At 41.2% G+C, this 13,819-nt stretch overlaps 1 protein-coding gene across 1 annotated transcript in view; it reads right to left on the reverse strand.

Moving 5' to 3' along the window:
- LOC119732269 (ephrin type-B receptor 2-like) overlaps positions 1-13,819 on the reverse strand; it is a 36,593-nt gene that overhangs the window by 12,154 nt on the left and 10,620 nt on the right. The window contains exon 2 of the mRNA XM_038205729.1: positions 11,225-11,307. Coding sequence (XP_038061657.1) covers positions 11,225-11,307 — 83 coding nt within the window. The remainder of the gene's footprint in view (positions 1-11,224; positions 11,308-13,819) is intronic.

Raw genomic sequence — 13,819 nt, forward strand, 5'->3', positions numbered from 1 at the left:
TACACATACTGTAGGAGCTAACAGGGCTCTCAAGAAATGTTGCGAAGTGTGGTATACACCGGACATTTCTGAACACTCGTGAGAATAAAAACAGTCGGAGATTCTCATCAGTGATTTTGCCCAAATTCACAGGACATTCTTACAGAATTCGGTCGTTCACGCCCTAGGTTTTACACATGTTTTCCTTTCATCTTCACCGACTACATTATGCCCTCTAGCAGTGACAGTGCAAGTATCAACATGCATTCACGTCAACTCTCCAAAATATTCACAACTTCCAATGTTTCTTTGTCCCTCAAAGTGTGACAGCTTCTCAAGTTTGAGCCGAGGTTGTGGAAGCTCCTAAAACTTAGTGGAGTGTGAAGAAACAATCGGAAAGGAAAAAGGAAGTTGTAGTGTCCGTAATAAAGCCCACAATAGGAAGTAATAACAACCACGGAGGGGCAAGGTGATCGGATAATGATAAGATAAATAAACGGGAATAATCTTCTTCATGGATGTGCAAGGGAAAACATTGTGCTGAAGACCGTAAACCGAAACAATAACAATCATGAAGAGGACAAGGTTTGGGCTTAAAAAACGAAAACATTTCTGACTGACAAAGACATGGTTTTTTTTTAAGAGTTGGTCCTGAAGCCGAAGGTGACGTTAAGCGTAAACATTGTTGAATGGGGCGCTATCATTTGAGTACTGGGAAAGTGCATACGCGCGAAAACATTTCAACAAACTTGAAAAAGTTCATAAATGTATACGAGAGCTAGGTGTGTGGATGACACCGTTTGAATATCAGTCTTTCTTGTTGTGAAGTGTTGGTTCCAGAAGAACCAGTTGTGAGAGTGTTTGAGAAATGTCCTAAGTGAGAAATTCAACGGATGCTTTCAACACGTTGCAGTGTTTTCGTGTTCGGCAAATTGTATGAAGAGATTTTTCAAACATTTACTCACAACACCAAGCACAAAAGGTTGTCTTGATAGAAGTTGTTATCAAAGGCTGTTTTTGTTTGTTTTACTATAGTGTGTGAGTCGCAACAGTTACAATTTTGGAATTTTGGGCGGCAAGTTTTGAACCCATGAAAGCTTGAGCATGTTGTGCATGTCAGATGTTGTTTAGTTATACACAGCCATAATTTCACGAATTCAAAAACCTCTTAGCTTTTGGTAAAAAGGGTTTCATGTCTGTAATTTTGTTTGTATTTAACACACAGGTACTGGTTTATAAAATAGAAGGTACTCAACAATCCCATTTCAAAATTTGTTGCCAGAACCTTCACAAACTTTGTGGACAAAGTTCACAGTTTGTCCCCCCCCCCCTAAAAAATAATAAAACTAGTACAATTTGATGGTTTGGAAATGAAGGCAATTTAATAGTGTTGTTTTGGCCTCGGTGTAGCAGTGCTCAGACAAAGAAGTTAAAATCTGACCAGCGATGACGACTGTAGCTGCCAGAGTTGGTCTTAGAGCTCCCCTACTGGTTAACAGTCACGCTAAGCTATAGCCTTGCCTAGCCCCACGGGGTGGCCAACACCCTAGACGATCGCTGTGATAACAAGAAGGTCAGAAGGAAATACCTAGACTGCCAATGTATAATCCAATAGTGCGTCATTAGCTGAAAACTTCGCAATCTGGATCAAGAACATTGTTCCAATAACCTTTGTCCAATGGCGTGCCAGTGGAGGATAGCTGGACTAGTTTTTGTAGACTACTTTGGATCTGCCTACTGAGGTCCGTCGACATCAATACTGGCAGTTATCCTAACGTACAGCAGGGAGCTAAGACTGCAGGTTTCTTGATGATGTTTGACGCAAGGCTGACCAGGGATCTTAGGCACTCTGCTATTTAGTGCACAGGCAAAAAAAATCTCGATTCAACTACAAGTTGGCTACTAGTTGGTCATGCTCATGGATAAAATGTGTTTGTTGCAGGCATGTAACTGGGAATTTAGAAGCCACACAAGACTTTGTACAGTGTTTTTCAATTTGTAATGGCATTCATGAGAAGTTAAAAAACGAGGAAATCAGTGGATCCGAGGACAAGTTGCATGCCTGTTGTTGTGAAACTTCACGAGTACGTTTTCTGATTTTTTTCACGGATCTCTACTGCTGGCAGAATTTGAAACTTAACAACAAAAGCATCAAGTGCGAACAAGAATTAAATCTTTTAATCTGCTGAGGAAATTCAAGTTCACAGAAAAATTATTGTTCAAAATTTTTTTTTTTTTAAACATTTTGTTAATTTTTCAATTCAAAATGAATTTTTTAAAGTTTGCCTCCTCTTTAAGTGCCCCACCAATCCGAAACAAACAAGGAATTTCACGGACAATTAGATTTCTTCTTCTTCGCCTCGTTAGAGTTGTTTGTTGTTTACACCAATGTATCAACAATTAGCTGTCCTCCAACGACATCGGAAATGCTACAATGCAGTCCAAATCGGAAATATTTAGACAATCTGAAGACAGGCATAATCCAGGGTTAAACAATCATTCTACTCCCACGTAAAAAAAAATTACTGAATGAAGGAGCACAAAAGGAGCACAAAAGAACCACAACGCTACATCTGACAGAGGTTGTCAGGCTAAGGTCATCCCCTGAAGGGTTTTTGTTTGGGAAAAACTGTAAATTGGATCACTGACCACCACTGCCAAATGTGGAGCGTCCCTTCAAGGAAACGTCACAAGCCAAACATGGCCGGTTTGACCTAAGGGGAAAGTGACCCAACAATTAGCATCACCCCTCTAGATCCAACAGTAAAAAAAAAAAACAAGAAGGGAGATGGAGACCGAGTAAAACATGGATAGATCAAATAGCAGCAGCTGTTTTTTATTTTTCCTCTTTGGGGTACTGAGGTAAAAATGCCCCTGCCTCCGGGAAAATCATTTAATTTTCCTCACTTTTTTATATCTTCCTTGTGATGGGCAAAGTAAGGCTTTCAGCAGATACATGTAGTTCGTTGGTTCCTTTATTTGTCAGTGGAACAGTGACAAAGACACTGCGACAAGATTTAATCTGAAACACATACGGATATTGTTTGTGGGCTGAAACCACTGGTTGGAAATTGTTTCAGCACCAAATCTGTTTGTCTTGTAAGCTTACACCTTCCCAATTATGTTATGTCCTCAGGCAAGCCACTTTACCCCTATCTGCCTCACTCCAGTCTCCAGCCACGCAGGCATAAAATGGGTACCAACACTTGCTTAGGAATATTACATGGGCCGGCTTCCCATCTGGGGGATAAGAAATCTTCTCTGTCATGCCAGGGAAACCAGCGGTGAAACGCAGCCTCGTGAGCCATACTGACTCAAAACAGGCATGCGTGTTCCCCATCATGCACTAGGAGGTAGCACACCATGTGCCCGAAACCAGTGCGACTCGCAACGCATCGGAGCACGTCCTCCAACTTGCGGTCGAGAGCAGGACGAACAAAAAACAGAACGCCCGCTGGGCCGCCACCTTGGCAGATTTGCCCCACTCCAGGGCAACCAATGACGTTCAAATTGACCAATCAGTGGCCCCCAACCGATCGACAGGTGCAGACGTTGTCATGTGATACGGGCCTCCAGTCGGCTGTGGCTTTTTGCCTCATGGTTGTGTCTGGGGCGTAATATGTGCTAATCAAAGCGGTGAAGTGTTCATTAGGATGTTTCTGTCGTGTCGTCTAAGATATATACACTCCCAGTCCATTGCCGGGAGCAACTGATTAATATGCTGCGTTGTTATCATAATGTCCAGTGTTCATAATTTGTACCGCCTCATTGCGCAATCAAGTATTTGCCTGACAACTAGTGTTGGGTGAGGTGGATGTTAAACAAATTTCTGCTTGTTGAGTTCACAACTTAGCAACCACAACTTGGCAACCGCGTAAACAAGTTTACACTTGAACACATCAACAAAATCATCCAGCCATTGGTCAGATTTTTACTTATTTTTTTCAGTTCCATTTTTTTTTATTTGTCATAACACAACACTGGCTTAGTAGAATATCAAAAATGACCAAATATCATAACAGGATGAAGGGTCATATTGAAATGTATTGTAGCCAGTTTGCAAAACTCTTTATTATATCTGTATTTGTCGACAGAAAGACTACTTGTTGTTACCATCGAAGGGTAAATGAAACCATTTCATTCATTGCAAAATCTGATTAAAATATCCTCCTTTATAAATTTCAATACAGTTAAATGCGGGCATTTCCCTACAACAGTACATGCATTAACGAAGACTACCCAATTTTAAATACAACAGCTATTGACAATCCTTGAGGAAAGTCTAGCCGCACAAAACACATCTCAACTTTCTGAGAGATTGTGTAGTGTTTATTATTTGAACACGTCATATCAAGTACGGATCGCAAAACCTTCCAAGGATATTGCGGATTAATCTAACGACGTTCCAATTTTCCTTTGTATTCCGCTCGCATTATCCTTCATAAATCGTCAGCCAGTCTCCCTTCTGTCTGTCCCCAATTATTGTGAGGATCGGGGTTCGTTACACCCTCCCAGCAGGACAATCCTTGAGACAACCGATTGACACCAAAAAAATCCTAGTAACCATTTAGACAAAGATCATAAAATATCAACCTCTTTTGTCCAACGGACACTTTAAGCTATTAAGGCATCCCGGCCAGCCTTGGCAGACACAAAAGCAACACAAAATTGCCGGGACTCTGTATCGGAATAGCCTTTGTTTGACTGGAAAATGCCAGACCCATTTCGGAGCATAAAAGCCCAGGCTAAGACTGGGCCCGATGTCCACAGGTTGGAACAGTTTCTGAGCTCCGAGAATTGGAATTTTTCTGATATCGGTCCTGAGGCAAAAGCAAAAAGCACCGTCTTACAGCCAGCATACTTGAGAATAATTACTTTTTCTCTCCGATTTAACCACGCACACACCATCTGAATAAGTTCCGCCTGACTTGGTGAACTTCTGAACTCCCTTATCGGGTGCAAACCTGACAATTTCTTTTCAGCACTACAGGAACAAAATACCAGTTACTGTTTCCATTATTTTTTTTTACTTCGGAATGATAAAGTTAAACGAATGTCACATTACTGCTTGGGGTCAAGGGGACACACTTCAGATAGGGGTTTGATTACAAATGTCAAAATGGGCAACAAATCATCCCAACTTTTTTTTTTTTTTAATTTGAAGACTTTTTGCACTGTTATGTCCCCTCGGGTAAGGTTCCGAGAGAGAAACTGAGGACTGTTAGATTCGGTGAGGTGTTGGTAAACTGGGGGTTGAGGATTAAGGCATCCTCGGGGAAGATTTCAGTTCTGAAGAATTTTTGGGGTGAGGGTTCGAGTCAAGGTTTTGCGGTGGGGAAAAAAAATGTATACATATTGGAAGATTCAGGATAAACAGAACTGACTTTACAAAGAAATCGGTTGGTCAGGGCAAGGCTACGTTTCTATTTAATTGGTGGAACTTCACAATGGACACAATTTTAATTGGACAGAACGGTTTTGAAATTTGTTTATAGTTTATCGAATAAGACATTGATAAGCATAACTTCTGCGAAACGGAAACAGGCAAGGTTGTTGACTGCTTTACTTGTTGACAATTATCAGTGACATTAAGCTAACCCCAATCTTTAGTTGTCTGCTGAATCCAACGGAGTCCAACACGGCATTATAATGCGGTTTAGTTGCCGGCTGAATCCAACATTTTGCATCAGGAATGTACACAAGGGGTTTACTGCTCAATCCAACAGGCTCCATCGGGTGTATGACATAGTTGGATCCTGTTGGATTCAGCAGGGTTAGGGCTTTAGGAGTCAGTAATGCAAGCAAATTCTCATCTCTGAAGGGGGTTGAAACTGAGTTATGCAGGATTTTAAAAAAAGCCAAACATTTATATTTTCCTTCTTATTTGTTCAGATTCTGTGCATGTGAAACACTTTAATATTCCACTTCAATATTGCCGTCAGCGCAAACATGCTGGGATGCGCTATCATATTGCATTTCACTCATGTACTGTTTTGCGCCAACTGTTACCAAAGCATATTTCAATCACCACCCTGCAAAAAAAAAGTTAAGAAAAACTCAAAATCTGATTTACTCTTGCGGTTCCTGAACAGATGGGCAGCTTAGGGAACAAAATTATTCTGGTCGGGGTTTACCAGGAAAAATCGTTTTAAAACATCAGGGGCTACTCATCGGTACCCTGCAGGGAGGGTAATCAGTGAGCATCACACTGAAAGTGTAACTGGTAACCAACAGAGTCTGATGACCGGGCGGACTACTGAACAGCCAATAACAAATTGAGGCTAGTCCGGATGACAAATTTGGAGCCCGAGTTGACAGGCTATGATATGTGTTTAGAAGAAACACACCTGCATTTCAAAAAGGGACTAGCGGTTCAATCAATGTGGCAAAATTGTGCAACTGTTTTTCTTGGAGTATGAGGGAGGAGGGAGGTTTTTTTTTTTTTAGCCAGCAGCAATTTTGGCCCTATTTGTTCGGCAGGAAGCGTTGGTTTAGGTCTGGGGCAAAGGTCGGCCATTGCTCCTGAAGTTGGGGCTGCTTAAGAGGGAATGCTGTGTTAGAACATTGCTAGAGAGAATTTCCCATAAATTGTATTTTGAAGACTCTATGGAGCCATAACTCAAAGATTTTCTTGGACAAGTAAAAAGAGAGGTCATTTTTTTTTTTTAATCAAGTGAAAGATGTGTCTGTGTACCAGAATTTATCTCCGAAGTTTGTAATTTAACGACATCCCAACTCCCTCGGTTGTGTGAAAAATCATACGAAAATTTATGGAATCAGACTAATAGGGTTAATAAAATTATTTTCCCGTGAACAAATTTATGTCTTCCATAACAATAAATCTATCCATGATTTTCTCCTTAGTTCTAGTAGGCAGAATTACATCATCCTTCAGGATTTGTGAAAACCTTAACCTGATTGATATTCAGGAACATTGAAAGCTTTCCCCAAGGAGAAACCAAACACAAGTATCAGCATTCTGGTTCAGTTTTTTCTTTGATGATAACAACTCCGCGGTCTTACAATGTGCTTGAACGTTTCATTTCAGAGAGTGATAAGTAGAAGTGACATCCGGCACCTGGCTGCAAATGATTGCCCAGCAAGTGACTGAATCCCTCCCAGTTTGAATCACGCCATGGCTTCCTCGGTTCAGAGGCACAGAGCCTAGCATCGGACCACGAAAACCTCACGCTTCTGAGCATGGGCTCAGACACCCCATTGTGGTGCAAATGCACACTCCGTTCCACCCCAAAGGCTTTTTGCAAAGTTAATTGTGGATAAACCCCAAAAAATACTCAACACCTGAAGAACAATATTGTGTGTGGTATTTGGGTATAAAATGTGGAGGCTTACTATCTTTGGTTTGGTGGATAGTGGGTCTGACGGGCCGGCCCGTAAGGGTGCTATGACCAGTATGGTCACTCAAGCATGATCGGGATTGTTGGAGAAAACAAAACTAGAGTTCATGACTGCAATTTCAAAGGATTTAATCGTGCTTGGGGTTCGGCCCATTCAGGAATCTGTCAAAATATGGCAGGATAAACAGTCCCGAGGCATTGTGGGTTGTGTCGTCGGCCTTTGGGGAATTCGCCCGAGCTGGGGCGAGGACCGTGGGGGTGGATTAGGCGGGGGATCGGAGAGGGAAAGAAAAAAGTGTTGCCATTGGAAATGTGACGTTGTCTACGCTCGATAAAAATCTCGTGATGGAGCACAAAATTGAATGAGTGTCATTCAACTAGTGGGATAGTGACTTAAACTGTAGACGGCTAGAATTATTTATGAAGTAGTTCCCAGTGCCCCAGTTTATACATGTATGTAGCATTTTATGTAACATGGGCCCCACTAAACATCCAAGCAACTGCTAAATGCTAAGTACACTACACATTAACCGTAATCTTTCAAACCATTTTACAAAAATAAGATATCAATCTCAGTCTTAAACAAAAGCGTCATAAACCGGTAAGACAACATATCACCAGGTCTGCAAACACCCTGAGTGCTTTCCGAAATGGGCAGTGGACCTTTGGAATTTCAAAACAAACCTTTTCTTTACTGGCTGGCCAGCGTTAATTACTTAATTCACATGTACAGGTGCATTGTGTTTTATGGCTGGTATGGTCTAGACATAGCAAATGAACCAGCGCGTTTTATGATCTCAGATTTAGGAATGCTACAGGTATGTGTGTGCACCTGAATGAAAGCCGTGGTCTATTAACTGGACTCAAGTGTGGGAAATAGTCGCTGGAGTGCCTAAACAATGGTGAGCACTTTGCAGCGCTGGGTTTGCCCTTTTGTGATCCAGTACAACAAGTGAGCAAACACAGCACATTGAAACAGGTGAATTCGTTTTTTTACCTGAATGTACATTTGAGTTCTTGAAAGCTGGCCAGTATTTATTCCCAGTGCTTGCTCCTACAGGTATAGATTTGCGCAAGTTATAGCATTTGTGATGGTCATGTAACTGTGACTCTTCCTTCCTTTGTTTTTTGTCCTCTTTTTTTCTCAAAGGAATTGTTACATTGTGTTTTAATGGCCTGTCATTGGACATGCCTGTAAATGTAATGCACTCAACATGTTGAACAATCCCTTGTCAGAAAATACGCACAGGCCCACCCCGGATCATTAACGAGCAATATTTCTTTGGATGAACAAAAATTCTTTTGCTGTTGGATACTGTAAGGGCTCAGGTGAATATTGGCTCAGATTTATCCCAAATGTAAGTGCATCAGCTAGTTGTGGGAGCAATCACAGATTTCAAAATCCGGTTATCCTCTTTTTCTTCAAACTGAATTTGGTTATCCGATTTCACCGGAAGTTCTCATTGAGCTCACAGTCATGCCAACAAAAAGTGACAAGTGGGGTGCTGCATGCAATGCCATCCCAATGATTGGGTATAGTTTGCAGGATCGGTGAGCACTGGGACTTTTACAAAAACACTCCAGAGCAGTAATGTTGGGGACAAAATGGATGGGAACTCTCTGAAAAGTCATTTCATGAACTGACAACACCACTACTAGCAAGTGAATGCAGTTACAATCAGAGACCATGGAGCAAATTGGGGGATGTTACAGTTGGGTTTTTTTAGCCTGTGTCTCAAAAATGGAAGGTTTAAAGTTTTTTAAGGTTGGTTTCGAACATCCGGTTTCCAAAATCGAAACAAAAAGTGGAATTGAAACCGAATTTAAAAATCCGGAATTAAATCCCACCACTATGTATCCTAAACAACATCTCAGACAGCAAATCTCAATTTTTTTTTCTAAATCATAAACACTATATTATACAGAACGATGCATATCCGGCTGTGGTATGAGCACTGGCGTAAGTTAACAAATATCAAGCAAAGCCCCCCTGTTTTCCCTAACCCTCTTCTAAGCCTAGCTCTATCATGAAAAGCCAGCGACCTGTCGCTCATGACGCTCACAACCTGACCTATCTGCTCCCAGTCGCTACTAGCTTCTTCCTCGACACTAAGAGGCAAATAATAAAAAAAGTAGGGGGGCAGAAACGCTTGTGATAATTAGGAATCGGCATGCAAACAAACGTCGCAATATGTCCGAGGTTTTTGCCCAGGCTTGCTTAACATGCGGCATATCCGATGTGCCCCGGGGATACTAACCACTCTCTGCTCCGCCAAGAAAAAAAAATTATCAATGTTCGGGGGTAAAAAAAAAACGTGCCCCGAGACACATCCGATGGACAGTGGATCTGAATGAGAAGGGGCCATGTAGCAGGGGAAGTGACAATCGGACTGGGGTTGAATATACTACAACTATTTTGCGTGCTTCCTGTTTGGGGGTTGTTTCTAACAAGTACCTTGAATACATTGACCATGCACATTGAACTCCGAGGGACAGTTCAGTTAAACGTATGCAGATTTGGAGATTTACAATTCGGTGAATAGTCCAATGTGAATAGATCGATCTTAGTCTAGCAGTAAAGATACTAAATTCTGTTGGGAGGTTTTCCTTCATGCAAAATTACTTCTTTATGAATTTAGTTGAATTTATTCAATCAAATTGTCATTCCTATTTTCAGAATCAAGTAGTGGTTAGTAGTTTAAAAGCACTACAAGAATTCTTTACTTAGGGATTAAAAATAAAAAATAATTCAAAAAATGATGTTTTAAGGTACAACTCAACTTTAAGTCACTTAACGCTGCATATCATATGAGATCAACTTCAGGGTAGCAGCAACAGAAATGGATAGTACAAATCAAGGTCACAGGTTCGCCTCCAAATTATAAGTGCAAGTCCCCTTAACCTGCAGCCCCATTTCAAAAACACTCTGCTCAAAATGGCCCGGTCAAGCCGAATTCAAAAACGAAGTCTACTGGACCCAGCTGATGGGAGCAAGTATTGACCAAGACGTCACAGCACTGACCCAGGCCATTGGCAGTGTTAAGTGCCCTTTTTTTTCTCTCTCCCTCTCCGACACTCTACAGGAAAGGCGAGGGGCTTGAAGCGGCATTCTGGAGTATTTATTGCCCTCTAACTGGGCACTGGAAGAGCAGAGGCACAGACAGTATGGCCCCACATGATGGCTGGAGGTGTATGGACTGCCGGACTTAAAGGGGCAGTCCAGGGGGTCAGGGACAGGCTGTTAGACTTAAAGGGACAGTCGAGAGCTCAAGGGCAAAAGTTGGCAAATGCAGTGCTTTATTTCCAAAGAGTGAAACTTCACTCCATTGGATTGTAACCAGGGACAAGATGATTAACCCTAACATACCTGAATCCTTCAAAATCCACACCCCTGTTTCGGAGGATTTCGGCGGATTCAGGATACCTCCATATTGAAAAAGTTGGGGGATTTTGATGGATTCAGGACAGTAAGCCTAGCAGTTCTGCAGGATTTTGATGGATTCAAGATACTGCCATATTGAGCAGTTGGGGGACTTTGATGGATTCAGGATCTCAACAGTTGAACTCCTTGGCTATATGTTTGGTGTGTACGGGGTAAATGTACTACACTGGTGGATTCTGATGGACTCAATGGTGGATTCTGATGGACTCATGATGCCAACATTTGTTTGCATGACAAAATTGGTGGATTTTGGTGGATTCAGGATACTTTCTTGTAAAAGTGCTGAAGCGGTTAGGGTTAAGAGTGAAATTCATTCAATCCAATAGATCAAATTTTCACTCAAGTTTCCACTGTCAGTTCGTAGTGTCAGAGACGATTTACAAGCGGCTTCTGATATTTGTGTGACATTAAATGATCTAAAAAGTGGATGGAATATTTTACTTACCCCAGTATATGTCTCGTCGCCAGGGGGTTCCGGGTAGGTCGTCCATCCTAACCCCGAAAATCTTGTGCTGTCGTACAGCGTTACTGCAAAGAAAACAAGAGAAATAAGAGAATGTTACTCATTAAAAGAAAAACTGCTTGTTACTGTCACCATCTTGAACGCAAGATAATGCAAATTATTTTTGGGTTTTTAACCCCAACGTACCTGAATCCATCAAAATCCACCCCCCTGTTTCGGGGGATTTCGGCGGATTCAGGATACCTCCATATTGCACAAACTGGAGGATTTTGATGGATTCAGGATTGTAAGCCTAGCAGAACTGCAGGATTTTGATGGATCCAGGATACCTCCATATTGAACTGTTGGGGGACTTTGGCGGATTCAAGATCTCAACAGATTTACTCCCGCCTAACTGGTGGATTCTGATGGACTCACTGGCCACCAACATTTTTTTGCATGGCGAAATTGGTGGATTTTGGTGGATTCAGGATACTTTCTAGTAAAAAGAGCCCAAGGGGTTAGGGTTAAAGAAGCAGATTTATTTATCCTATCACTTGTTGGAACCTTCGAAAATTACATAGATATGCGGAAACGTCTGAGCCCTTTTATTACTAAGTTCTTCAAAATCAACAAAAGCAAATTAGATAATTGGAGGACTTTGGTTGATTAGGATAAAGGCTTTTGGTGGAAAATAAAAACTAAATTCCATGCCAATTGCCCGAGAGCCTTCTTTTTTTTTTCAATGAAGCCAAAAAGTTTGAAACTCTTCAGTATTCGTTTGAACAATACGTTTACAACCCTTCAACAACACAACATGATAGCTGTTTATTGCCATTTACAAAAACAAACCGACGATTAACAAGTCCACGCTAAATCAGCGATTGTTTCACAAACTATTTGCAGTACATGTCTAAATATTGAGCCCGGAGCCAGCAGGGTTTGTACTGCCTACACAATCAATCTATGCTAATACTGAGTTAATGTTTGATTAGGGTATAGCCTATGGGTTTTAATACACAGGCTTTATCAGGCATTATTAATGCATGAGCATGGCTGTGTACTGATTAAAAGGTACAATTGGACATAACAACCGTGCAGAAAGCAAATAGATTACCTTCGGACACTGGTTATCAGTCAGTCAGACATGAGAGAATATCCAACAATTTACAATTTTTTTTTCCCGAAGGAAAAACATAATGTGCTCATTGGAATTTTGTATTGCAAGCGCATTCTAATTTGGAATAGGGGTTTGATATTGGAATTCGACAAGGTGACAGCTCAAAACAGATTGTGCAAATTCATCTTTTCTGAACATTTTTGTGTGTAAATTTCACTGTTGGGTCCAGTCATGATAACTGAACATGTCTGGTCATCTAAATTAAAAAAAAAACTAATGGGAAATTCTAGCAGTGCATTTATAAAAGCTGAAGATTTCTTCAAAACACATTGGTATAGGCCTAAAACTACTTGATTTTTTTCTTTTAACCCTAACTCCCTAGCATGATTTACTAGGAACCATACCAATCCTGGCAAATTCCAACACCATAAAATGGGAAACTGAACACACGTATTTCTGACTTTGATTCTGGAGGTGTGCCAGCCCAATGAAAAAAAGACATGCCGTTGGGGTTTGATGGGTTGAGTTCTGTTAGGCCCCTACTGTAAAAACTGTAGGCCCTACAGTAAATCTACATGTAACAGTAACAGTTCAAATTTGCTTTCTAATTTTGAAGCAATGATGAAACATTTTTTTAACTGCTTATTTTTAGATCAGTCATGCAACTTGGAAGAAACAAAAAAAACGAGGAAACTCCAATCTTTACAAGACTTTGTACAGTGTTTTTCAATATTTAATGGCATGAGTGTGAAGTGAAAACAAGGAAATCAGCTGATCCGAGGAAAAGTTGCATGCCTGTTAGATGGAACTCTTCACACAACCGACACAAGTCTATTATGCGGGCTTGCATAGACATCATTATGAGGATATTCTGCTTCTGAAGAGCATCCTCAACGAATGCATAACCAACAAAATCGTCTTTTTGTTTCACAGGCAATTTAATGGCAGGTGTTCAAGAGGAGTTCGGGGGGGGGGGGGGGGATAGTTCCGCGCTGGACTGCTTCCCTCGACCGATTCCCCGGACTTGGACTGTTGGCAATATCTAACATCTCGGTACAATGTCTTCCTAAAGCCCGAGACGGGGGATTGCACTGATCGGACACGACAAGGATGACCCCGTGGAGTCGCTGGGTCTAAACGCGATACGGCAGATTCAACAGAAGAGAAAGACAAGCAAAAACTTCAGCCAACAAGTGCAGAGTGGGTAATTTCCGAAGAGGAGTCCGAGTCGGTAATAAATACGGGGATTCTTCGTCTCACATCCAATTATTGAGCGCACTTGGCTCTTGTGTTTTGAAGGCAAAGCATTTAAGTAGAGGCATTTTCTTTTTCTGGGAAGAAATTTGATGTGATTTTGCATACGATTTCTTGTACATTATATCTCTAATTTACTGGAAACATACATAAATTTTAATCATTTGGGAAAGAACTTATAAATACATTTCTTAATTCCCTTACAAAATGGTAGGGTTCAAATA

This window comes from Patiria miniata, unplaced genomic scaffold (assembly GCF_015706575.1).
Source record: "Patiria miniata isolate m_02_andy unplaced genomic scaffold, ASM1570657v1 HiC_scaffold_24, whole genome shotgun sequence".
In the NCBI taxonomy this organism is placed as follows: domain Eukaryota; kingdom Metazoa; phylum Echinodermata; class Asteroidea; order Valvatida; family Asterinidae; genus Patiria; species Patiria miniata.